This window comes from Heliangelus exortis, chromosome 14 (assembly GCF_036169615.1).
Source record: "Heliangelus exortis chromosome 14, bHelExo1.hap1, whole genome shotgun sequence".
Taxonomy (NCBI): Eukaryota; Metazoa; Chordata; class Aves; order Apodiformes; family Trochilidae; genus Heliangelus; species Heliangelus exortis.
Genome location: NC_092435.1, coordinates 16,240,254 through 16,265,488, shown reverse-complemented (window position 1 = coordinate 16,265,488; position 25,235 = coordinate 16,240,254). Strand labels below are relative to the sequence as shown.

Sequence of the window (25,235 nt, the reverse complement as noted above, 5' to 3'; positions counted from 1 at the left end):
GTCAGAGGCGCTCCCCAGCACCGCCGTTCCCCGAGACTGAGGCAAACGTCGCCTTTCCTGTAAGCCCAATTTGAAGGGAAACCGAAATAATGCCTTTTTAGTGCCCTCCCGGTGTTACTAAGGCGCTGGGGGATGTGCCGGGGGTGCCCGCGGCCTGAGGAGCGCAGCGCAGCTCCCGCCATGACGTGGCGCTGGCCACACCCTTCTCCGTCTCACGTGAGCAGACGGGGCGGGGCCTCGCTGTGGTCACGTGGCAGCGCGCTCCCGGCGGGGCGGGGCCGCGCTCGCGGGGCAAAGTGCCAGGCTGGGGATGGGGACTGCGCGGAGCCGTGAGCGAGTGAGTGTCCGCACCGGGGCGGCCCTGACCGCCTGCCCTCCGCCTCCTTACCTCAGTTTTTTTTCGGGGAAAGCTCTGCTTTTCCCCCTGGATGTCGGGGAGCACGGAGCCCGCCCGCAGTTCCTCCGGGGCTGCCTCTATCGCGGCCGGCGGAGCTGTTGTGGTGGTGGGGGGGGTGCGGCTCTCCTCAGGCTGTGAGGAGGGGAAGGGATGGGAGCGGGTTTGCCCGGGGCTTCCCGCGGGAATTGTGAAGGTGGCTGCGCTACGTGTCCCCTCGGCGGGCCCGGGAGGGGTTAGGGGGTGGTCTCACCGTGATCCCGCAGCGCGGGACCGGACCGGGCCGGGCCTCGATCACCCCCGACCCGAAAACATCAGCTCGGGTTCGGCCCCCCCGGGCTTTGAGGCGGAGCGGGGGCTCTGTGGGTGGCTGAGCTTTTCGGATACAGAACCAGCCTCACCGGGGCTCTGGAGCCCAAACGGGGTTTCCTGCTCGACCGCTTCTCCCTGGGCAAGCTCCCGCCGGGGTGTTTATCCCGGCGGCGGGAATCCCGCGGGGGTCTCGGGCTGGGGTGGATCTGGGAAGGCCGGTGGGCTCTGCTTGTCGGTGGAGATCGCGGTGCTGAGGGGTTTGGACGGGACCTCTCCCACCTGTGTGGGCACACAAGGCACTTGAGCCTCCTCCCTGGTCCTTTCCCTCAAACCTGGGCTCCTCTGAAACATCTTCCTTAGTGTTTTGCTTTCTTGTAGCAGCACGCTCTGCACTGGTTGACTTTCCCGATGTTTTCATTAAAAATTTAGTGTGAAGATTCTTGGGAAAGGGCAAATAGTTGTTTACAGTGCTTTGGGGTTAAATCTAATGAAAACGAGCAACCCGGGTTAACTGTTGCTTCTCTCTCTGTAACTATGTTCTGGAAGTTACAAGTAATTAGTGTCAAGTTCCTTAATATCTTTTATGCAGAGGCCAAGGATTGCTTTTCTGTAGTGAAATACTTTCAGAGTTGCATTTGTGTAATTAAATAGACCAAGAAATATATTTTTCTGTGTGGTAGTGTGTTAGTTGTGTCTCTTACAGAGCACTTGGTGAGCACAAACATAGTTTGATTAGAGATTACTAATTATAGTGTATTTTGCTGTAAAGAAAGATCGGAAGCTTTTTTCTGTCCCATGTGGAAAGTAAAAGCTAGTGTCTTTTTTAAAAAAATTCTTTATTTTATTTACATGATGGATTCCACGTTGTTCTGCCTTGTGTTTTGAGACAAAGCTCAAATACAAGGAGCCACAGTTGGCCTCACTATGCTAATGTCATAATGATCTATAAATTATATTGTGTTCCTGGTATTTGCTGTGGTTCCTGCAGGAGACCATTCAGGTTCTCCAAAAATCTGACCTGAAGAGGTAGTGAAAGGGCACAAACAAGTAAGAGGATTAGCTAGGAATTTGTCTTGTATTATAAAGCTCTTGATAGAACTGAAGTAGAATGTTTTCATTGTGTCTTTTTCAGCTAAATTGTATAGAAATAAAGTCCCTCAGAGCAATTTCCATAGTCTGCTGACCAAGCAAGACTTGTTAAAAGTCTTGAGCAACATGAATTACAGCCTATTTAGAGTGTCACGTAGCTGTCTGTGGCAGACATTTATTATAGAATTGCAATTTCTGCCTCAGTCATTAAGCCTGTTATATCTAGCAGAGCTTTCAAATGTATCTGTTTGCCTATGAACATAATAAAACCTCATTCTTCCTTGTAGGAGCTCCTGTAACCTGTGCTCCAGCTCTCCTGTCCACCCAGGACAGGGTGATACAGCTTTTTCCATTCCTGCCTTTACCCTTTTTCATAAGTCCTGGTGAACCTCTAGGGACAGGTCCCTTTTTCCATTTAATGTAGTTGGTAATTTCTCTTTCTGCTGCCAGCTACAAAGCAGGACTCAGCTCTTTAGAAATTCATTAAAGTCCAAGTGCTGTAGTTCAATCTGACAGATTCTGGCCTTTGTGTGGATTTTGCCTGTCTTGGACCTTTTCTGGTTTCAGTGGTTGTAAATTCAAGGTAATTATATACAGAAAACTTTGTTCACCTACAGAGAAAGACTGTGTGCTGCTCAGTTACAGATCCTTGCTGATCCTGGGGCAGGCAGAATGCAGCCTGTGAATGACTTAACTTTGACTTCATCAAACCTGATCTTGCCTCAGATATTCCACTTGCAAAGGGTGCTGTGGAAAAATAAATTGTTTAGGGAGGTGAAGCTTAGTTTCTTGGTCACGTTGTGCTTGACCACTGTTGCATTTTCCTTTCTGTAGGAAGAAATCCCTGCTGGACATAGACATTGTTTTGCTTTCTGTTACTTCATTCACTTAATAGAAACACCAGTTGACTTTCTTCAAGAAAATGCAATGTTTTCACTTGCAACCCAAGCCTAAAATTGTGCCTGAAAAATGTTCAAGGACTTGCATCTATTTCCCAATATTTTTTTTTGTTTTAATTGTCCTTCATACTCCTCCTGCACTGTCAGGGAGCATTGCTCCTCCTCACATACCCACTGTATTCTGTTCTGTTGCAGAGCCAGAGGATTTCTAAGGCTCTGCTGCTTCATTGATGGTGTTACTATACAAACAAGGAAGTATTGCTGCAAAAGACATGTGGAAGCAGTGAAAGAAAACAGCAGATGGGAGTTTCTGAAGGTATTAAGCAGTAAATAGTGTAATAGAGAACACAAAAAGCTTTTACCAAGTTTGTCCAAAGCTGTCTTGTTACAAAGCTGCTTTAGATGGTATTCCAAAGCAGCAGTAGGTGAATTGAAGGCTTTTGGAAATTTCAGGAAGGCCATACAGAAACCTGACCCTGTGATTTGCTGTGTCTTAGTTCAGTGTGAGTAATGCCATGAGACTGATGTGAAGAGACACTGCTGCTCACAGATGGCTCCTTTGCTGTCTCGAGGTTTGGACAAGTCTTAAAAATGGTATGAAAGCTGTTAGCAGCCTGCAGCAAAGCAAATAAAACCACTTGTTTGTTGTCTTCCAGCAGCAGCTGTTAGTTATGGATAATCAGGCAGATCCAGTAGTGTTTCTTAAGTAGAAGTTGGGGAACAAAAAGGACAGTTTGATCCAAGAGATAAATTCTATGATGGAAGCTCTGGATTCAGTCCCAGCACTCTGGGGCCTTGAGGGGTAAAAAAGAAAAAATACAAAAATTTGTTTTCCTCTTCTGCCTTGATGGGTTTTGCATACTTGAATTACAGCATCGTCCAGGAGAGGATTTTCTCTCCTGTGTTTATACCATGCTGAATGCCATGGGGCCCCTCACCAAGTCAACAAAAAAACCTTCTTGGGGCAGGATAAAGATTCAGGCTTGTTTGCCTTTGATTAATTATTTGAATCCAAACACAAGTAGCAGGAAATGTGTTTTATTTTGAGGGAAGGGTTATGTCTGTATGAATCATAAGCTTGGAACACAAACAGGACATTCTACTGACAGAATTCTTGCATACTTTGTAAGTGTAAGTCCTGAATTCCTGCAAACAGAGTGTTTTCTTCCACTTCTATGGAACAAATATAATTTATTGCATTGGAAGTCATTTTACAAACTATTTATTTAATCAGGCCACTAAGGCAGAGTAGCTCTAATAGTTTCAGTTTCTTTCCAGATGGTATCTTTTAATCAGGAAAAGATGAGGCTGTGTAAAGAATGATGGAGGTGAAAGTATGTGAAATAAACAGCAGAAGGGCAAGGAAACAAACTGAGGAAATAGAAGGAATACTCTGCCCATAACAAACTATAATAATAGAAAAGTATTATGATATTTTTACACATATCAGCAGTTAATTTTTTAATGCCTTGGTGGGCATTAAAATCTCCAATGCCACATTCTAGTTCCCTGTCACAGAGGATGTTATTGTGCTGTGGCTTGAGTCCTTTGCAGTAGCCATAATTTCTATGTTCAGTCATCTCTTAGGTTCAGTCATCTCTTTCTGGCCTTGTCTTTATGAGCAAAATAAGAAAGATAATCTTCAGAGGAGCAGAAATTAGGCTTTTTCTGAATGAAGTGTGGAAAAGCTCAGTTTGCTTCCTAGGGCTGATTCCAGTATCACTTGTTTGTGCTTGTGTAGGATAAGATGAGATATAAATGTGGGAAAACTTTGTGCTTTTATCATCCTCTCTTGTTCTAGCATTTCAAGAACTGGTTTCTCTCTCACTGGCTTCTCCTTGTAGCTTCATCTCCCACACCACTGAATCACAGCTTGCTGTGTGCAATTAAATTATCTTTATTGTTACACAAATCAAGTAATAAATGCCAGAACACTTTCCTTTTTTGGAAATTCATAGGAATAAATGCCTGAAGTTTTCCTTCCTGTTCAGCTTTGCTCAGATTATGACATGTACAGAGTTACACCTAGCCAAGTGCATCCTCTGTTAAAGCCCTGTTTCAGTTTCAATCTTTGGGAAGTGGTTCAGGAACAAATGTCTTCCTTGTTTTTCACCAGCAGCAATGAGAAGGCTTGAGTAGAATTTCACAATGGAGGCCAAATCCATCATCATTGGTGTGGAGGGGATGACCTGCAGCTCCTGTGTTCAAACCATTGAGGAGCACATTGGGAAGGTGAATGGGATCCATAACATTAAAGTAGGTAACACTGTCACTGTTTCTTACAAAGCTTTTTTTTTCTGGTGTGAGAAACCATGGTAAAGCATGCAGCAAGGGAGGAAAAGTATGTGGAAAGACCATATTCTGCATTTTGTGGGAAGCTGACACTAGAAATGCATTGGTGTATTTCTGGTATAAGGGAAAACCAAGTCCTTGCTTCACTGCAGGGGGAGCTAAGTCATTACCTGTTACTCTTAAGTAACTTTCTACTTTTCAATTAATTCAGTATTGTAAAGAAATGAGAAAAAAGTTAATAAAGCAAGAAAGGAAACGTTTAAATAAGATAAAGCAAAATCCTTAGGACTTCCACTGGTGTAAAAAGCAAACTGTCCTTGTCCCCTGCACCAAGTAAATGTCAGGACTGGCTCCCAAGCCACTGAGCCTTTTCTTTCATACTGATAATACACAGAGGTCACTTGTAGAGGCTCAAAAGCTGGGGGTATCCATTTAATCATGTGGTAGTTGATCTACCATGAAAAAGAAAGCTGTTTTGTTGTGGCTCTTGAAATAAGAGCAGCAGGTAACCACAAAGGAAAGTCTTGCCAGCTCTTTCAAGTGTTAGAAGTTTCCTTTCCTTTGTACTGCCCACCAGGAAATGGGGGGAGGAACAGCAGAACTGTAGTCTTGAGCTGTTAACAGAGCTTCTGGATTTGCCCTTAATCCTGACTTCCTTGATCTGACTTTATTTTAACTTTTTTTTTAAATTTTAATTTAGCTCAGAGATACCAATATTTTCTTGGAATTTTTTTTCTAAATAAATACCTGATTTCAAAGCTGAACACTAGTTCTAAAACTACTCCTGGCAAGAAAACATTGCAAAAACTTAGAATGAGTAGAACAGGACTATAAGAAACTTCAAGAAATCATATTTAGTAATTATGCTCGTTACAGCATCAGAACTTCAATTTAATCAGATCATTTGTTTGACAAAAGTCTCAGACAATAGGAAATCAGGGTTTTGTTTATTGATCATGGGTCAGCAAGGGAGATGAATGTTAGGGGGCTAATGCAGACAAACAGAGCTGCATTGAGGTTATTTTTCCTCCAACTGCAGTGAAACCAATAAATGTGCATGTTCTAATTCTGCTAAGGCCCATAATTGGGACAGAAATGAAGAAAGGTGGTTCTTAAAATCATTTAAGTGGTCTAATTGAATCGTGACTGTGGTCTTTAGGTTGTACCTTTGCCCAGAGGAAAGATAAAATTGGATGATAATGTGTTGGGCCTCTGGCAGGCCCAGGCTTTCCTTTATGTAAACTGCAATAATTGTGTTTGATACAGCATCAGTTTGGAGTAAATTAAATTAGGGATATTTGTACCATCTGATGTGAAAGGTTAGTACTGAACCAGGACATCTCTGGATGACCAAAACGTACAGAGGGGGGGGGGAAAACAGCTTTAAGGTTTGTCATATGTCAAATTTTGAAACTGAATTTTGTGCTGTTGAAGTCTCATGCACTTTATTGCTTGTAGCAAGTTAACAGCCTGTGCCCAAGATGCCTAGAAATAGTGAACTTTCACTGCTACTTAAATGTCTGGGGTTTTTCTTCCATTCTTGTAGCCTAAGGGTAATTACTACTAACTGCAGAATTGTATGTGTGATTATTGGGTTTTGTGTGGGCTGTTTTGGTTTTGGGATTGAATTGGTTCAGTCATCATAGTTCAAGAGGGTTTGGCTCTGGAAGTTTCATTAATATGTTGATGCTGCTTGGATGTCAGAAGTGAAAGTGGCCAGACAGACTTGTAAAGGATTCTGAAACTGGTGCAGAGGAAAAAAAAAAAAAAAAAATTATTTCTAGTTGTGTTGTTGCACAGATGAACAGAAGCCACTTTATGGTGGCTTTGGTATGGCTTTACTCCTCAAGGTGAGCAGTGATGGATAAAATTAAACTGGACAAGTATTACTGACATAAACAAGTAAAAGCTGTCTCTAGTATCATGCAGTGTATTCTCATCTCCTTGTACTGCAGTTTGCTGAATTGTTCTGGTTTTCTCTTCCCATTTGCAAGGTATCTCTAGAGGAGAAGAATGCAGTTGTCATTTATGACCCAAAACTGCAGACACCAGCACTGCTGCAGGAAGCAATATATGACATGGGATTTGATGCTACATTAGCTGATCCAAACCCACAACCTGTTTTACTTGACACTGTTTTCCTTGCCATTCCTACTCAGCCAGCTCTAACACCCAAACAGATCTGTAGCACACTACTGAGGAACAGAGGTATCGTGGATGTTAAATTGTCCTCTGACCAGAAAGCTGCAGTGGTGACTTTCATTGCTGCCATTTTAAATGGGAAGCAGATCAGCCACATGGTCCCTGGGGTGGATCTGGAGATCTCTGCACCAGAGGGAACCTCTGGAACTCGGGAAGATCCCAGGTGGCCTCAAGCAAGCAGTGCTGTGCTGCACCTGAAAGTAGAGGGGATGACTTGTCACTCCTGCACCAGCACCATTGAGGGGAAGATTGGCAAATTGCAAGGAATTCAGTGGATTAAAGGTAAAACCTCAGGGTATTTTTATGTAAATTGAAGCTGACCACGCTGTTCTCTGGTGGCATTGTGGAGATATCCTGGGTTTAGGTTAGATAGCTTGGTGGTGGTAGGCATTTGGTTACAGCTTTAATTTGGACTGAGAAAGGGGACTGAGTTGTGGTCAGCCTGTTGCTGCTACGTGTGTGACACTATTTAGTGGTTGCTTTGTATTTTTGGTAGGAAGCCTGGAGTAGTTGTGTTCCATAATTTTCTTACCATTTATAGAAATCTCTAATACCAGGTGTATTTTGTGTGTGTGTGTTGTAATTAATATTGGTTTATATTTTCAGTTACAAATTAATGTTGGCATCTATGTCATTGTACCTAAAAGGCAAGACAAAATTATCTGTATAGCTGTCTCTGACATGGATGTATTGCCACAGACCCCTGATAAAAGGATAAATCCAGTAAGACATGGTAATGCCATTCATTCTGGTGAAAAAGCAAAAAAATTGAGGAAGAGTTGAAAATTATTGTAATACTAGAGAAACATTGTAATACTTATTGAAATATTGTAATACTGGAGAAAACATGATTGAGGAAGTAAATTGCTTAATATTTACCAAAACAATTAACTCCCCCTTCCATTGCTGTTATGTTCCTGAGCATTTAAAACACACTTGGCAAGCTTTGGCAGTATCTGTTGCTTTTAGGACAACGTGCTTATTATGCTCAAGGCAGTAATGCACACTTGTTAATTTTCAGTGTCCCTGGACAATCAGGAAGCTGTTGTTGTCTACCAGCCTCATCTAATTACAGCAGAAGAAATAAGGCATCAAATTGAAGCAGCAGGTTTCACAGCATCTTTCAGAAAGCAGCCCAGACCCCTCAAGCTCAGTGCCATTGACCTGGAAAGGTTGAGGAATACTCAGACCAAAGGCTCTGAGACAGCACTGAAAGAAAACTCCCAGGTGAATGATACAGTTGTCTTCAGGATTGATGGCATGCACTGCAGCTCCTGTGCCCTCAATATTCAGAGCACCATAGCAGCACTCCCCTCAGTAGCCAGTGTGGCTGTTTCATTAGAGAAGAGATCTGCTGCTGTAAGGTATAACCCAAGCTCAGTCAGCACTGAGATGCTGCAGAAAGCCATCGAGGCCGTGTCTCCAGAGTTCAGAGTCAGCCTTCCTGACCCATCTGAAGGGGCAGCTCTTTTCCCCACGCTGGCTTCTCAGCTGAAGTCTCCTCATCCAGCTTTGAAGGATGCCAGCCAGCCACTCACTCAGGTTGCTGTGATCAGCATTGAGGGGATGACCTGCAGCTCCTGTGTGCAGTCCATTGAGGAGGTCGTGTCCCAAAAGGCAGGGGTGAAATCCATCCGTGTCTCCCTCGCCAACCAGAAAGGCACTGTAGAGTATGACCCTCTGCAAACAAGCCCAGAAGACCTGTGTTCCTCAATAGAGGATATGGGATTTGATGCATCTTTATCAGGTATGCATTAAACTTCTTAAATTTGGCAGGGTTGTGCAGTTCTGGTTAGTGTTTGGTGATGCCCAAGATGAAATTCAGCAGTTGACATATACTTGGTCCTTGCCAAGTTTTGTATCTTCACTGCCAGTGAGATAAAACACATGTATTTCCTTTAATATGTCAGATTAATTAAAAATAATTGAGAATATGTGATAATATAAATGTCAGACCAATACAGATTGTGTTCCAGGCTGCTGTGTGTAGAATATTCATGACCTAACTATGGAACAGGAGCTGCTCTAGCTGCAGGGGATATTGCAGATTGCAGCACTGAAGTTTCTTTAATAGCAAATTATCAAAGACTTGGCTCCTGTGGGGTAACTAGTGAGGGCAGTGTCACTCCAGGCTGAGGAGTGACAAGAATCTGAAGAGTGGACATCACTGAGGAAATTAAAATGATGCTGTTGTGAGAAATCCCTGGTGGGCAGTGCCTGTCCCAAACCAAACCAGTACAGATGCTTCCTGTGATGACTGGTACACTAAAAGCAATTGGTTAGGAGTAGAATGCAAAGATTTAATACAAGAATACAGGTGAGTATTAATAGAGAGGCTTCATGAGGGGACAGGGAAGCTCTGTTTCTTGAGTCAGGAAGATTAAATACAATTACAAAGTTGCAATGCAAAGTTTTAGCTTGAAACCTACAGAAGAGGACAAAGGATGCCCAACAGAACAGGCAGATAAAACAAGGAAAAGCAAAAGGAAACGTAGTAATAAAACAGGTAATCAGTGGCCCAACCTTTATCTTATTTTTCTTTTGCTTTCTTTTTCTGTTGTCCATCAATTAAGATTGAATCTGGTTGACAAGGGCTGTACTATCACCATTTTTTGGTCTGAATTTACAGCAACATGTATTTATTTATGGCTGGTGGAGTACCAGCCTGTACCTCACTGCAGTGCCTACTTGTCATGAGTTGCAATCTCCTTTTCAGCCAAGGCAGAGCTCCCTGTGGCAACAGCTCAGCCCTCACCCGAGGTGCAGCTGGAACATCTCAAACCTGAGCCTCCTTCCAAAGTGTCCCCTGCCCACCTTGCTCAGCAAGAGACAAAGACAATATCCAAGTGCTATGTCCAGGTCACAGGCATGACCTGTGCCTCGTGTGTAGCCAACATTGAGAGAAACTTGAGAAGAGAAGATGGTAAGATGGATGTCTGTGTGATCTGTTAAACACTGTGTCATCTGTTAAATATCTAAGGGTTCCTTTCAGAGAATCCATCTAGCTCTTATACAGCATTTTTAAGGTGTGGGCTGTCAAGAGAAGTACCACTGCTGGGGTGTCTCAGGGGTGGGAACAGGATCTTGGCTCATAGGGTGGGAATGATGCTGTGTTTGCTGCTTTGGGGACATGCTGGCCCAGAACCTGCCTTTGCAAAAGCAGGAGTTGGTGCTCCAAAGAGAATGTAGGGATCAAATATGGATCCTTCTAAAACTAAAACACATATTTTCTGCTGCAGGGATGTGCTCAGGTTTGCAACTTAAAGCAGAAAGGTTGTGCCTGCTTTGGGAAGGGAGTAATTAGAAAGGGACAGTATTAATGTGGATTAAAGAGACAGAAGTTAATTTTAGCTCTGTGAGTCAGGACAACCATGTTTATCTTCTGTCAGTGTGATGATTATATTTGCAGAAGCAAACAGTTGCATGTCTGTGATGGAATGAAGAGTCATTAATGCAGACAGTGTTTAATTATCATAATGAATGATGGATGTGTTCGAAGTTAACCTCAAATTTAGTTTTTTCATCCTGGAAAATGGATTATTCTACATTGTTTAAACCTGGGCTGCAGCAGGATTCATGTTGTTATATCTACCCTTTCTCATATGTGTTCTCTCTTGAGCAAATGATTATTAGAAATGCTAATCAGAAAAATATGCAGAACTGTATTTTAGAAGAACATTTAAGTAAAAATAATCTTTTCATGTAGCTTGGATGTTTGTTATTGGACTGTTAAAGCTATGCAACTCATGTGGTGTAATCATCTGTCACACCTATACTTAGGTGCCTTTGTTGCCTTGTTGATGTATCTTCCAGAAATGGTGATGTTTTTCTTCTCATGTACCTCCAATCCAGTAGCTTTCTTAATTCCAGTGAATTGCTGCTGTGCCATCCTGTTACCAGAAATGCAGTATTTTTCCTTACAGGTGATCTGCCACTCACATGTTTTGTTTTCTAGGGATACACTCGATCCTCGTTGCCCTCATGGCAGGGAAGGCAGAAGTGAGGTACAATCCTGCTGTCATACACCCTTCAGCTATTGCAGAGCTCATACAGGAGCTGGGATTTGGAGCTACTGTGATGGAAAATTGTGGTGAAGGAGATGGGATTCTGGAACTTGTTGTAAGCTTGTCATTAAAACAAGCCCTGTTTTCATTACTTTTATCTATTGGATGTGCTTGTGTAAATGTCTACTTCCTAAAGTGTTAATTGTATAGGAGAGCTTAATGTATGAAAAATAATGTATAAGAGTACATCAAGTTATTATCACAAAGTAGGCCTTGTCCTGCAAGCTCTGATTGGCTCAGTTCTGGGCTTGCAGAGACAGCAGAGCTTAATAACCTTCTCTCTCTGCTTTGCTTCCTCCCTAGTTCTCTTGTCCTTAACTAGAGCACTCCACCTCACTGCTTCAGACCCCAGAAATAGGCAATAACTAATTTGGGAGAGTCACACTTTCTCTTTTCCTGTTTTTTAAGATGCACTTTACCAAGTGACTTTGATAACAAGAAGGAACCTTTATTTTCCAGGTGAGAGGAATGACGTGTGCTTCTTGTGTACACAAAATAGAATCCACCCTCATGAAGACCAATGGTGTTTTATACTGCTCAGTAGCTCTTGCAACCAACAAAGCACACATTAAATATGATCCTGAGATTATAGGTCCTCGAGATGTCATACAAGTGATAAAGGTAAGTTTCATGGAGGCACCAGGTCTTTCAAAATATCCAGCATCCTTGGAAGAGTTACATACCCCCAAAGGGATATTATTAAAGGAAAAAACCTCTCTCTCTCCTTCCATCAGTTGTCTTCTTGGTGCAGGTTTCTGCAGAGATCTGTGTGACTGCTGAAAAGCAATGATCTATTATGACTTTGCTTAAGTTCTGAAACAGAAATACCAGGAAAGGCAGGGTATGGTAGAGTGGAAGATATCAGCTCTGGGTTTGCAGAAAAATAAAGCACATTCATAAGTATTGTAGCAAGAGAGAGGTAAAATAAATTTCTTGGCTTTCTCAATTTCTCTACTCGTGTTCTTCAGGAATAGTTATTTTGGAAAGCCAGGTTTGAGAATAGAATTTGAATGTTCCAGAGAGGTTAATTTCTACATCAGATTGCTTTTCTTTCTTTGCAAGGGAACTAAAAAAATAGTAACAATCATATCAGAAATGGTAAAGTAAAATCAAATGTAAGGCTGGCACCGTCAATAATCTGGCAATAACTTTATATGACCACAAAACACCTTTAAAAATTGACTTCTTATTTTATAATTATACTTTTTTCCTTAGGATTTAGGTTTCACTACTTCATTAGTCAAAAAAGACAGATCTGCCAGTCACCTAGATCACAAACAGGAAATAAGGCAGTGAGTATTTCTGAACATCTTTACATTCTATATACATCTTTGATGTACTTATACATCTTTAAATCATTCTTTTAAGAAACAGTGACGTTGTGGAATTTTTTAATGTGTGACTACAGACTTGCTAAGTAAAATGTTATCTAGCTCTTGTCTGCAAACCAAATTATTTTTCTGTGTTTTTGTTTTCATTTGAGGTGGAAAAGGTCTTTTGTTGTGAGTCTTGTTTTCTGTATTCCTGTCATGGGGCTGATGATTTACATGATGGTAATGGACAGTCAGCTCCCAGATGCTCACACACATCAGAACATGAGCAGTGAGGAAATGGAGGCTCTCCACTCCTCCATGGTCCTGGAATACCAGCTCCTCCCAGGATTGTCTGTTATGAATTTTCTGTCATTTTTACTCTGTGTCCCTGTACAGGTAAGTGGGAACATGACTCCTCCTGGCTTTGCTGGGCTTACCCACTGTCAGGGTTTAACACTGGCCTGGCAATTAAACTGAGTACCAGATGCTCTCTATTAATCTCTCTCTCCTCCCTGATAAGAAAGGAGAGAGAATAAGGGAGAGAGACTTATGGGTTGGAAACTAAACTACTCAACTTTAATGAAACAGTAATGATAAATAGGAAAAATTACTAAATATATATACAAATATACAAGAAAATGGATACCACATTCCTCCCCCCTTTCCCCCAATAGCTCTCACGTCACCACAGAGGCTGCAGGGCAGCTCTGGGAAAGTCCAGGCTGGACTCCTGGAGTCAGCAGCAGTTGGGAACTGGAGGCAGGAACACACAGATAAGGGCTGGGATGGATCAGGAGCACAGGCAGACAAACGGATGGGATCCTTCCAGGATGCTGAGTGAAGGGAAGCAGGAAAGGCAGGAAGGGCAGGCAGCCGGAAGCTGGAAATCTGGCTTGGCCCTCGTGATCCCTCAAATTTATCCTGAGGATGATGTATAGGGGATGGAATCCTCTGTTTGGTCAGTTCTGGCATCTATCTTGTCCGTTCCTCCCCAAAGGAGGGATGCAGGTGGGACCTCTTTATGTTTTCCTCAGAGCTGAGCAGTGTCCTTGGCTCTGCACACCAGTCTCTAGCAGTAACTATAAACATCAAGTGTTATCAGTCCTAGAAGCACACACTGTCTGAGAAACTTGCTGTTAATTTCAGCAAGTGCAACTACTTACAGGAGACTTAGCTAAAAGCAGAAGTACAAGACAGAAAATCACCTTTATCCTGGCCCAAACCAGGACAACCACTCAAAATAGAAGGCAATGAAGGGAATAAATTGGAAAAGTGGCTGTAATGATGCTGAGCTGAAATGGATTTGAGGCTGTTAGGTGCTGCTTCTGTGGGAGGGTGCTGTGGATCCAGGCAGCCTGACTGCTGGTGGGTGTGGGGAGCTGGTGGGACTGCTGGAGATGGGACCTGAGGGCCCTGTAGTGGAGACTGTAGCCCTCAGAGTTGGGACTTTGTGCAGAAAGAGATGGAGAAGGCAAATAGCACAAATAAAATGTGTGTCTCTTGTGGAAATGCTGCCATGAGTGTAAGAAACTTGTATAAAATACAGGCAATGCTCTTCTTGCAGATGTTTGGAGGCTGGCACTTCTATATCCAGGCATACAAAGCACTGAAGCACAAAACTGCAAATATGGACGTGCTCATTGTTCTGGCAACCTCCATTGCCTTTGTCTACTCCTTTGTTATTCTCCTTGTTGCAATGGCTGAGAAAGCAAAAGTAAACCCTGTCACTTTCTTTGACACCCCTCCTATGCTCTTTGTCTTCATCTCCTTGGGCAGGTGGCTGGAGCATGTTGCCAAGGTAAGGAAAATAAAAGCCTGTGCTATCTACAAGCTGCAGGACACTAAAAATCATTTCAGAATGCTGCAGACCTTTAAACAAACAAACAAAATTAAAAAACAAAAATAAAAGAACCTAACAAAGCTTTTTTTTTTTTTTTTTAACCTTCTTTGTAAAATCACCTTTGGTAACTGAACTAGTGAAAGTATGAAATAACTCAATATAAGTCTGTTTGCAGAAAGTATTTTCTTAATAGGGTAAATTGCAACACATGCAGTTGTCATTTACCCAGCATTTTTTTTTCATTTTTTTCATTTTCAATAGCATAGTCAGAAAAATATGAAAATTATTATTCTAGGGTAAAACATCAGAAGCACTGGCAAGACTAATTTCATTACAAGCTACTGAAGCTACTATTGTTACCTTGGGCCCTGGTAACGTTCTTTTAAGGTATCTTGCTTTGTCATTTGCTTTTTCTGCTGTTCCTTTTTTGTTGTTAATGTGCTTAATTTGCAGACAAATGTTACCATTTTATAGAACTGTGAAGCAAATAGCTTCAGGTTTGCTGGCAGACTTGCCCGATAATAAATGTTAAAATGCAGAAAAATTAACACTGCTCTTATTTGGTTTTGGGGGGGAATCTTGCTAATTTTTGCTGTGATAAGAAAATTAGGGGACTTTCTTAACTGGAAAGCAAATGGAATTACAATAAAGTAATAGTAGTGCTCTTTAAAATGGCCTTCTCACAGTTTTTGTGTGCATTAACACTGAGTACCAACAGGCTTATGCTTTGTGTATAGTGACAACTCCTTTTGCCTGGGTCAGTTCAATTAATAAATTCTTATTAAAAAATAAATTATTTTAGTGAAGAGCAAGTCGATGTCGAGCTGGTTCAACGAGGTGATGTTGTCAAAGTGATCCCAGGAGGGAAATTCCCAGTGGATGGTCGTGTCATTGAGGGACACTCCATGGTAGATGAATCTCTGATCACAGGTCAGCATTTGCTTTTTGCAAGTGTAAAAATGTTTTTGTTTTTCCTTTAAACAAATCTGAGGGAGGGAGTTGAACCTGGTGTTCTCTAATTGTGTGTTAGGAGTTGGTAGCTGTTATAATACTGCTGACAAGCACACTGTGGTGTCTGCTCTCCTTTCCTTAGGTGAAGCAATGCCTGTGACTAAAAAGCCTGGCAATACAGTTATTGCAGGTTCTATTAATCAGAATGGGTCACTCCTGATCTCAGCAACCCATGTTGGAGCTGATACAACTCTTTCCCAGATCGTGAAGCTTGTGGAGGAGGCTCAGACCTCAAAGGTAGAGGATTTTCAAATGAAGCCTTTGGGTTTTGCCTTGCCATTTAGACATCAGCATACCAAACAATTTGAAGAGTGGTCAGGTTTGTTTAGATTTTAATTGCAGTTGCATAATGGAAGTATCTTGATGAATAAGGGCTTTGTACAGTCTACTGTTCCAGGTCTTCTCATGAAGTAAATATGTAATTATGAAGTGTGGTGTGCCAAATGTGCTGCACTCAGAAGCTGTGATTACATCTGTGTCTGAAGGCAGAGGAAAGAATAAGCAGGGTGTTGCTGGAGCTGATGTGTTTCTCCTTTCTAGGCTCCTATCCAGCAATTTGCAGACAAACTTAGTGGCTATTTTGTTCCTTGTATTGTGGCTGTCTCTGTGGTGACCCTTTTTGCCTGGATTATAATTGGGTTTGTGGATTTTGAAATAGTAGAAAAATACTTTCTGGTAAGTAAAGTCTCTTTTAAGCACACCTTCTGAAATACTTAAGAAGTAGTTAGCCTACAAGTCTGTTGGACTGCAGTAGTTCCCTTTCTGAATTATCCTTGCAGGCAGTTCCTGACTGGAGATACTGTATCATTAATGTTATTGTTGTCATTATGTTCTCTATCTATTATTTTTACACTGTTTTACTCCTACAATGATCCTTTAAGGGAACCTGCAGTAGTTAATCAGTTCCTGGAAGTTAGTAGGAAAAGAAGTAAATGCTAAACATCACAATTTCCCAGTTTTTATTCCTTCTGCCAAGCTCCAATTCTGCATGTAGTTTTCAGTAGCTCTGTGTAAATTTTTCTTTTAAATCAGTGGAATTCATCATCATTAGAGATGCCCAAGAGGATAATCCTAACTTGTCCCTTAGGTTTGCTTAGATCTCAGGTATCTTCATCATTACTGTTTCTAATTAGAACTTATTGGTTTCCAGGGAAGCAACCTTCATATCCTCTTTCTTTATCATATATATAATGGATAGAATATCTTCTGTGTGTAAGAGCATAGCATGTGGCACCTCATTTAGGAAAAATAAACAAAACAGGTTGCAGGTCTGTGTAGTGCAGAACAAAACTTAGTCATTAGTTTTTTACTCGTTAATCTTAGCTTTTGTGTCTTAGCTGTGCTTTACTTTTTAATGCTAATATTTTTAATACTTCAGCTTAGATACTCGCAGATATTTTTTCTGACATTAAAGGCAATGTGTAGTCAATGACATTGTTTCTACTGTTTGATTTCCTGGGTCACTAAAATAAACTTCTGTCACTAGGGTTACAATAAGAGCATTTCTGCAGCCGAGGTGATAATCCGCTTTGCTTTCCAAGCCTCTATCACAGTCCTGTGCATTGCCTGCCCCTGCTCCCTGGGATTGGCCACCCCCACAGCTGTGATGGTTGGCACTGGAGTGGGAGCTCAGAATGGCATCCTGATCAAAGGAGGAGAACCACTGGAGATGGCTCATAAGGTGAGAAGTGGGGGCCTAACAAAAATTTACAAAAACTTTCGAGGCTGTCGCTGGCGTTCTGACAATTGCTGCCTGAGCAGATCAGGATGTGCACATCCCTACCTCTTAGTGAGGGGTGTTCAGGACATAAGCAGTTTGGTTAAATGAGGTGGTTTTCATAGAATCAGGGAATAATTTGGGTTGGAAGGAACCTCTAGAGGTCATCTAGTCCAGCCCCCCTGCAGTCTGTAAGTACTGTAAAGTTTTCTGAGGAAGCTGTGCCTGAAAGCTGTGATCAGTGATGAAGTCTTCCTGTTCTGCTGCAGGTGAAGGTGGTTGTCTTTGACAAAACAGGCACTATCACTCATGGGACTCCAGAAGTGATGCAGGTGAAGTTCCTAGTGGAAGGCAACCAACTACCACGTAACAAAATGCTGGCCATAGTGGGGACTGCAGAAAGTAATAGTGAACATCCTCTTGGAGTAGCAATAACAAAATACTGCAAAAAGGTGAGTTATTAATACAGGAAAAGAGTGGTTTGTCTTATAGAAGAACATCTCCTGCAGTACTTCATTTGTCTGAATAGTCTTGTTTTGTTTAGAAGGTAACTGATGTATTCAGTTGGGAAAGCTGAAAATTGTGGAGCCACATAAATCACTTAAATACCGTAAATTGGCTTCTCAAATTTATGTTTTGATGATTGATTGACTATTTCTGTGCATTTGTTAGTTTAGCAGGGTTTGCAAATGCAGCATGCTCTTACATATTTAAAAAGTTAATGAGTTTGTATCCCTGTTTTGTAGGAGCTGGAGTCAGAAACCCTTGGGACATGTACAGATTTTCAGGTAGTTCCAGGCTGTGGCATCAGTTGTAAAGTCACCAATATTGAAGCATTGCTCTACAGGAAAAACAGAATGGTTGAAGAAAACAATATTAAAAATGTGACACTTGTGAAAATTGAGGAAAATATCGATGAATCGGTGCAGCCTGCTTTGATTATTGATGCTGAACTCCCAAGTAAGCTAACTCTGGCTTGTAGAATAAAATAGATAATTTTTGCTCTGTGTCTTTAGGATCCTTAAGAATGAGGTCACTTCTTTCTGCCCTGGAGAGCTGGGCTTGCATCAATGCTCATGTGAATAGTTGGTCAGGAATTTATTTCATGCTCTTGTGTCACTCAGGACATTTTGACTAAATACAATTCAAAGTTACATGTTGAATATGGGGCTGGAAAATAACACAGGAGTGGTCATCCAGCTCTCTGTTCTGACTTTGCTTCATCCCAAATTACCATTTGCTGGCCCAAGTTAGGTATTTTTGCACAGCTGGCTGGTTTTGAATCAAGAGCTGCTGCTTGTTAGATCTTCCAGCTGTATGGGGCTGGTACATAGGAACACTGAGAAAGGTCCATGGTCCTTTACTGTCCCTTGACTTGAATCTTGGTCCAGTGGTGTAGTAACTACCCACTACTGAAGAAATGTTAGTGTCTGTCTTGTTTTGAGAACACATGAGAAGATTGGTAGGGCAGAAAGTATCAAAAAAGGTTTTTTCTTTCTGCTTGGCTTCTCTGTAATGATTCCCTATCTCAGCACATACTGGGAGGAGCTGGATAGGGTTAGCTGGAGGGAAGCTTCCTGGTCATCCACCTGATTGCATGATTGTATTTCCTTCCTGCAGCTCCTCTGACTTCTCAGAAATACTCTGTTCTCATTGGGAACAGGGAATGGATGAGTAGAAATGGCCTCATTGTTAAAAATGAAGTTGATAAAGCAATGATGGAGCACGAGCGGAGAGGTCGCACAGCAGTTCTAGCAGCTGTTGATGGTAAGTTCAATGCTGTCTTTTTTTTTTTCATTATTATTATTCAGAGGTTGATTTGTCACTATTTAAACAAAATAATAAGTAGTAATGTCATAGGGGAGTCACACCTGAATAATGGGATGAAGATATCTTTATTTGTACAACTTTGATCTGAGAAAGTTTCACCTCTTGTTTTTCATAGTTGGACATAATGCAAAGGTTTCAAAGAGAGCAAAGGGGGAGAAAAAAAGGAATTACTTCATTTTTTTATGTTGGGCCATCCCATCCATGCTCTGTATTCTCTTAAATGCTGGTACCCTGATACCTGCTCTCATTCTGCTTTTTACTGTCAGTGATATTGTTTCTGGAATTGGTCTCACTGGGGGGAAAAAACAAGTTATGCTTTTTTTCCTAAAGCAATAAAGATCTTTGTAACAAACACTTCCTCTCTGTCCTTTCAGGAGTGCTTTGTGGCTTGATTGCTATTGCTGATACTGTGAAGCCAGAAGCTGAGCTGGCAGTCCACACTTTGAAGAGTATGGGATTAGAAGTTGTCCTAATGACTGGTGACAACAGCAAAACAGCAAGGTCTATTGCCTCTCAGGTGAGTGCCTGTATGTGTGTTTGGTTTGAAGCTACAGCTACAGGAATGTACCTGTAGTGCTATGCTGGTATTGTTGTGGCTGCCATAGAACTGGTCTGTTGTGAGAAATGGTAATGTAAATAAATTGGGAATAAAGGGGGAACTAAAGAAGCCTTTTTGAGTGGAAACAGCATCAACTTTGAATTCAAAGCTGCTGTCATATCAGATGGCTTTGATCTTGAGTGGGATGGGTTTCAGCCTTCCTCATCATGTTATTAAAGGAAGAAGCTTTGACAGGTGACAGAAAAGCTTCAAGGCAGTTTTGTGCTTTCTCTCTCTAGGTTGGCATCACCAAAGTGTTTGCAGAGGTTCTTCCCTCCCACAAAGTAGCCAAAGTCAAACAGTTACAAGACGAAGGGAAGCGGGTGGCCATGGTTGGAGATGGGATCAATGACTCCCCAGCTCTTGCCATGGCCAACGTGGGCATTGCTATTGGCACAGGCACTGATGTAGCCATTGAGGCAGCTGATGTGGTTCTGATCAAGGTAAGAAATGCAAATGCCTCCTTCAAATGAGATGATAAGAAGGTTCAGAAGGCCCAGGATGTCTTGAATGATTCCGACCAATGCTGAGGTGTACAGCCTCAGGAGAACTGGAGCAGAGAAGAGATCATCTTCATCGTGTTAGTTTAGTGTAGTAGTAATTAGCCTGTGAAAGAAATTTCCCTATTTTCCAGCTACTAGAAATGCTGGGGTAATTAAAATTCCAGGGTGGGCAAAGGAGGACAAAGTGACCTGACCTTTGGCAAACATCAATTATGTTTTGGTAACAAGCCACAATACCTCTAAGTTCATAGTAATTTCTCCCTACATGTCAACAGAAATTGTGGTCAGTGTCTGGAGCTGTTCTTGGTGGTGCTTTATTCATTATTTGGATTATGGTGACATCTGGAATGAGATTGCTGATTGTATGGGCTCTATGCAGACAACTGTGGCAGCCTACAGAATATTTACTACATGTAGTCTGTTACATCCAGTGTGCAGTAGTTAGCTTTAAAATAGGAGTATGACAGTACATGTATGGTTTTTTTCCTCTGACTCTCCCAGTAAACATATTACCTTGCAGGATGACTTGATGGATGTGGTAGCAAGTATAGATTTATCAAGGAAAACTGTGAAAAGGATCCGGATCAACTTTGTCTTTGCTCTGATTTACAATCTCATTGGAGTTCCCATAGCTGCTGGTATGTGAGTGTTGTAGTAGTAAGTGCAGTAGTAAGGCTGTACTTAGCAAGTAGAGATGGTAGTGATGTGCTGTCATGGGGAGGAGTGTCTATTTTCTTTATTTCTGACTGCTGGTAAGGGCAGAGTTCTCTGCCTGGGCATGTTTTGGAGCTGCCCTCCTCCCACACTGTGGCTTTATGGGTATGCATAGAAACATCAAAGTGAGATAAAAGGTTTATTGAATGATCCTGATCCTGCCAACAAGCAGTTTACTGCAAGGGGGGCAAGACATGGCTTCCTCTGTATTGTAGACTGCACAAGTGACACATCAGCTGTATTCATCTGTAGTTTTTAGCTATGGTAGAACACAAATATTTTATGTATTAAATATGTTGTTTAACACTAAACTAAAATCCTGTTGATTAACGTACTGGAATACAACTAAAATCAGACAGTCCACATGAAATTATGTTTTAATATATGAATGATGCTGTGTTCCTGCTTGGAGCTTATTGCTGTTCTGTTTTCTAGGTGTCTTCCTGCCCATTGGTTTGGTTTTGCAGCCCTGGATGGGATCTGCAGCAATGGCTGCCTCCTCTGTTTCTGTTGTGCTTTCTTCTTTGCTGTTGAAGATGTGAGTGTGAACAATTTCATGGTTTGCACTTTGAATGTAGAGCTCAGGTCTTTTGCTTTGAGTGGCAGAAAATAAGTGTGGGACTGTGAAGAGTTCAAAGTTTTTTGAGGAACAGTTTGGGCAGGTCTGTGCTTAGCAGCAGTTGTTTTTGTTCTTGCTTGAGAGGAGGAGGCAGCTGGTCCAAAGGGCTTCAGACAGTAGTGTTTAAAAAGCTTGTTTCTATTGTAAAGAGAAAAGTACAAATCAGAAGTTTGTTCAGAATGGAAAACTCTTCAGTGCCCTTTGTATATTTGTGAGAAGTCTCCTCAGATCCTGGCTTCTGAGGCCCTGCAGCTGTAGGCCCCCCACTGGCACTGAGGATTCTTGCAGTAAGTAAAACAAGGTGCTTCATTTCTTTCTCCTGGTGATACTGTCCCTTAATCTGCAGTGGGGAGTGGTGTAGCACTGTGGTGGGGCTGGTGTCTGTTGCTGTGTATTTAACACAGGAGGCTTCAGAAGAAGGAGAGCAGAAGAGCTGTTAAATGATAGCTACAGTCAGGTACCATCAGTAGGTACAGTTTGCAGATGCTCAGCACCACCAGAGCAGTGGTGAGTGAGTGGTGCATGGCAGCTTCACCTCTTCCTCTGCATCCTGGCCACAAAACACTGACTTAGCTTCTGGCTGTGTAGTTGCCTTGGAAAACCTGAAACTTTCCTCACTGTGTCATTGATCAAACCATAAATGTCTGTGGCTGTGCATGCTCAGAGGAGTGAGGCTGTTTTCCTCCCATATTGTAGAGTACTTCACCTCAACCTGAGATGAGTTGTCAGCTTTTCATAGAACCACAGAATCCTAGAATGGGCTGGGTTGGAAGGGACCTCAGAGCTCATCAAGTCCAACCCTTGCTCCACTCCCCCCGTGGTTCCCAGCCCATGGCACTGAGTGCCACATCCAGGCTCTTTGGAAATATCTCCAGGGATGGAGAATCCACCCCTTCCCTGGGCAGCCCATTCCAATGGCTGAGCACCCTCTCCAGAAAGAAATCCTTTCCTAATATCCAACCTAAACCTCCCCTGGCAGAGCTGAAGCTCTGCCAGGGGAGGTTTAGGTTGGATATTAGGAAAAAATTCTTTACTCTGTGCCCTCTTGTCCCACTGATATCAGCCCAACCCCCCCTGGCTCCAACCTCCTTTCAGGGAGTTGTAGAGAGTGATGAGGTCTCCCCTGAGCCTCCTCTTCTCCAGCCTCAACACCCCCAGCTCCCTCAGCCCTTCCTCATAGGATTTTGGGATTTCCTTCCCTAGGTACCAGAAACCAAGTTCTGAGAAACTTGAATTCCGAGCCCGTGGCCAAATGAGGCACAAGAGCCCTTCAGAAATCAGTGTCCACATTGGGATTGATGAGACTGGGACAGGTTCTCCTAAACTGAGCTTAATGGATCGGATCATCAACTACAGCAGAGCCTCCATCAACTCCCTCTTCTCAGACAAGCGGTCGGTGAACAGCGCAGTTCTCAACGAGCCAGATAAACACTCACTTCTGGTGGGAGATTTTGGAGAAGATGATGACACAGCATTATGAAAGGCTTGTTCCTCTTCTCCTACCTCTCCTAAGACACACAAAAAAACAAAAAACAAAAACCAACAAACCAACCAAAACAGCTTATCTTGAAGTCTCTGCAAGTGCTGATAATTTCTGGAGGACTTTTCAGATTTCTTCTGTAATGCAGAAAGTTTTCGCTGTGACTTCCCAGGATCTCCTTATTTTTGTAGTCTTACAAAAAAAAAAAGTGGTGCAGGAGCTGTTAATGCTTGCAAACAGGGCTGTGTTACCATTCCATGAAGCTTGCAGTATAGCATTGTTTGGTTTTCTTTTTCAGAATGTCAAGACACACAATTAGGGAAGGTAAGGAACCAGAAACTTACTTTCTCAGCCTTCTGACAGGCTCCTTTATGCATGGTCAAGTTTAGTACTAGTGTTAAAAAATTATAAATTACTACATCTGCAAAATACTGAAGGTTCTGTGTTTGCAGATAGATGTGCCTTACTTCAGAACTTCATAGCCTGCCTTCTACCTTTGGTTCCTCTCCAAATGCCTTTTCTTTCTATAAACACCCATTTCCAGCTTTCCACACTCCAATCTTTGGATCACATCAGTGTTTGTGTCTTGGATTCCTCCAGGGCAGAGATAACCAAAAGGTTTTGGGTTTGCTTTCTAACATCTCACTCCCTTTTAAGTCATCACATCCATGCCCCAGAACACTCCGAGGACTGAAGGCTGAATTGGTTGGGAAGTTTGCTCATCCCCAACTTCTCCTAAGCCAAAAACTCCTGCAACATCTGAATGATGATAAGAATTATGTGGTATTAGTCAAAATGTTTAGCTTTTTAGAAAGCAGCCTTGTAGTTAGTGCTCACTACCAGTCTCTACTAGCACTCCTTAAGTGAACCAGAATAGTTTATACCAGTGTCACACAGGCTGCCTTTAAAATCTTTACAGTTCAATCTGTGCAGGTATCTAACACCATAAAAAACTATTGTGTGTTGGATGCTGCACTAACATCAGTTGCTTTTAAAGATAAATGATAAATACCAGGAATGGTCCAGAATCCACTCCATAGATTGATCCAAACCTCTGTTGCTTGGGATGTCCAGCTCCAGGTTTTGTGAGTGAGGGCAGTCTTTGTTTGATACTGAACTTGAAATACCAAAATGCAGGTTTTGATCATCAAATCATTAGGATTAAAAATATTCTCAATGAGAAATAAGTCACCCAGTAGCTAGCTACCTGTTTCTTACTTAATAAACCTCATTCTGCTGAGACACCTGTCTGAAGCAATTCCTAGGTTAAGCATCTTCATGTGGAATTGCATTACAAAACACAGTGAAATGTAATTTCCAGCTTGTATTTCTAGAGGAGAAATACTCAGTTTGGGGTATAAAAAAGAGGTCTCTGTAGTGTTCCAGTTTTTAAGTTGAAGTCTGATGTCAATGCATAGATGGTGTGTGTAAAATGTTGTAACTACCTTGTGTTTGCATTTTACCTGAGAGTACCAGGGTGTGAAAAGAGGGGTTGTATTATGGAATATGTTGTGGTAAATTGGTGTATTTGTTATATTGCAGTGAGGAGAACAGCAAAATTTGTTGCTGCTGCTTAGTTTAAGAAACAAAATACTTCTGTTGCAGAATTTAGGCTCTTGATATCTCTCTGTGAATGCAGATGGCTTTTTAAAATTAGATAATGGCTCCGTGTATATATTGTAGTGTACAGAAATGCTGAGATACTTTACTGCAAAGCCATTCCATAAGATGGTGTTCTCTGTTTTCAGCAACAAAGCTGTTTCTCTCAGAGCAGGTAATTACTGAGAACTGTTTGATCTCATTACAGTGGATTTCTTAGTGCTTCACGACCGTGCCAACTCTTTCCAAAGAATTGTTTTCTTCTTGATCCACACTCACTCTTGGTGGTGTTTCTGGTAAGGTTCTGCAGCTGAAAGGGAAATATTCTGTGTGGTTTTGTCTGGATTGTTCTGATGGTTGTTCTTAATCATGGAGTGAGGACAGAAGGCAGATCCTAAGCACCCTTTCAGATAAGGGGTTTGCTACTGCAGGTGCTGGTTATGGTGTATCTGGGATGTAAATGACAGGCATCATGCATGAAATAGAGCAATCATTTAGGGTTAAATTCCTGGCTGGTAGATAAAGCAGCATAAATAATCTGTTAAGTTATTTCTGAATATATTTTAGAGTCCTTTGGCTTTGACCTTTTACTGTCCAAACTGCAGGTTGAATGTTGATGGTGAAACACTGGCTTTATCACCAACTTTTTCCCAATAGGGAGATTCTTCCAGGCTTTTCTGTGAAACCCAGCATTTGTTGCACCAAACAAGGCTGCTTTTCAAGAGCAGGATACCTGAGGTGCAGGGAGGATTGTTGGGA

General features: G+C 42.0%; 1 protein-coding gene across 1 annotated transcript; it reads left to right on the top strand.

The window, feature by feature from the left end:
• Positions 1-285: 285 nt before the first annotated feature.
• Positions 286-22,899, top strand: ATP7A (ATPase copper transporting alpha). The gene is made up of 23 exons (XM_071757611.1): positions 286-337; positions 4,814-4,950; positions 6,981-7,470; positions 8,210-8,935; positions 9,905-10,111; positions 11,144-11,307; positions 11,712-11,873; positions 12,468-12,544; positions 12,736-12,961; positions 14,130-14,363; positions 14,701-14,792; positions 15,208-15,335; positions 15,499-15,653; positions 15,957-16,091; positions 16,903-17,097; positions 17,403-17,585; positions 17,880-18,093; positions 18,754-18,900; positions 19,338-19,480; positions 19,801-20,004; positions 20,585-20,702; positions 21,214-21,316; positions 22,601-22,899. Exons 2-23 carry the CDS (start codon positions 4,843-4,845, stop codon positions 22,875-22,877), a joined length of 4,488 nt encoding a protein of 1,495 aa, XP_071613712.1. The 5' UTR covers positions 286-337; positions 4,814-4,842; the 3' UTR covers positions 22,878-22,899.
• The last annotated feature ends 2,336 nt before the right edge of the window (positions 22,900-25,235 follow it).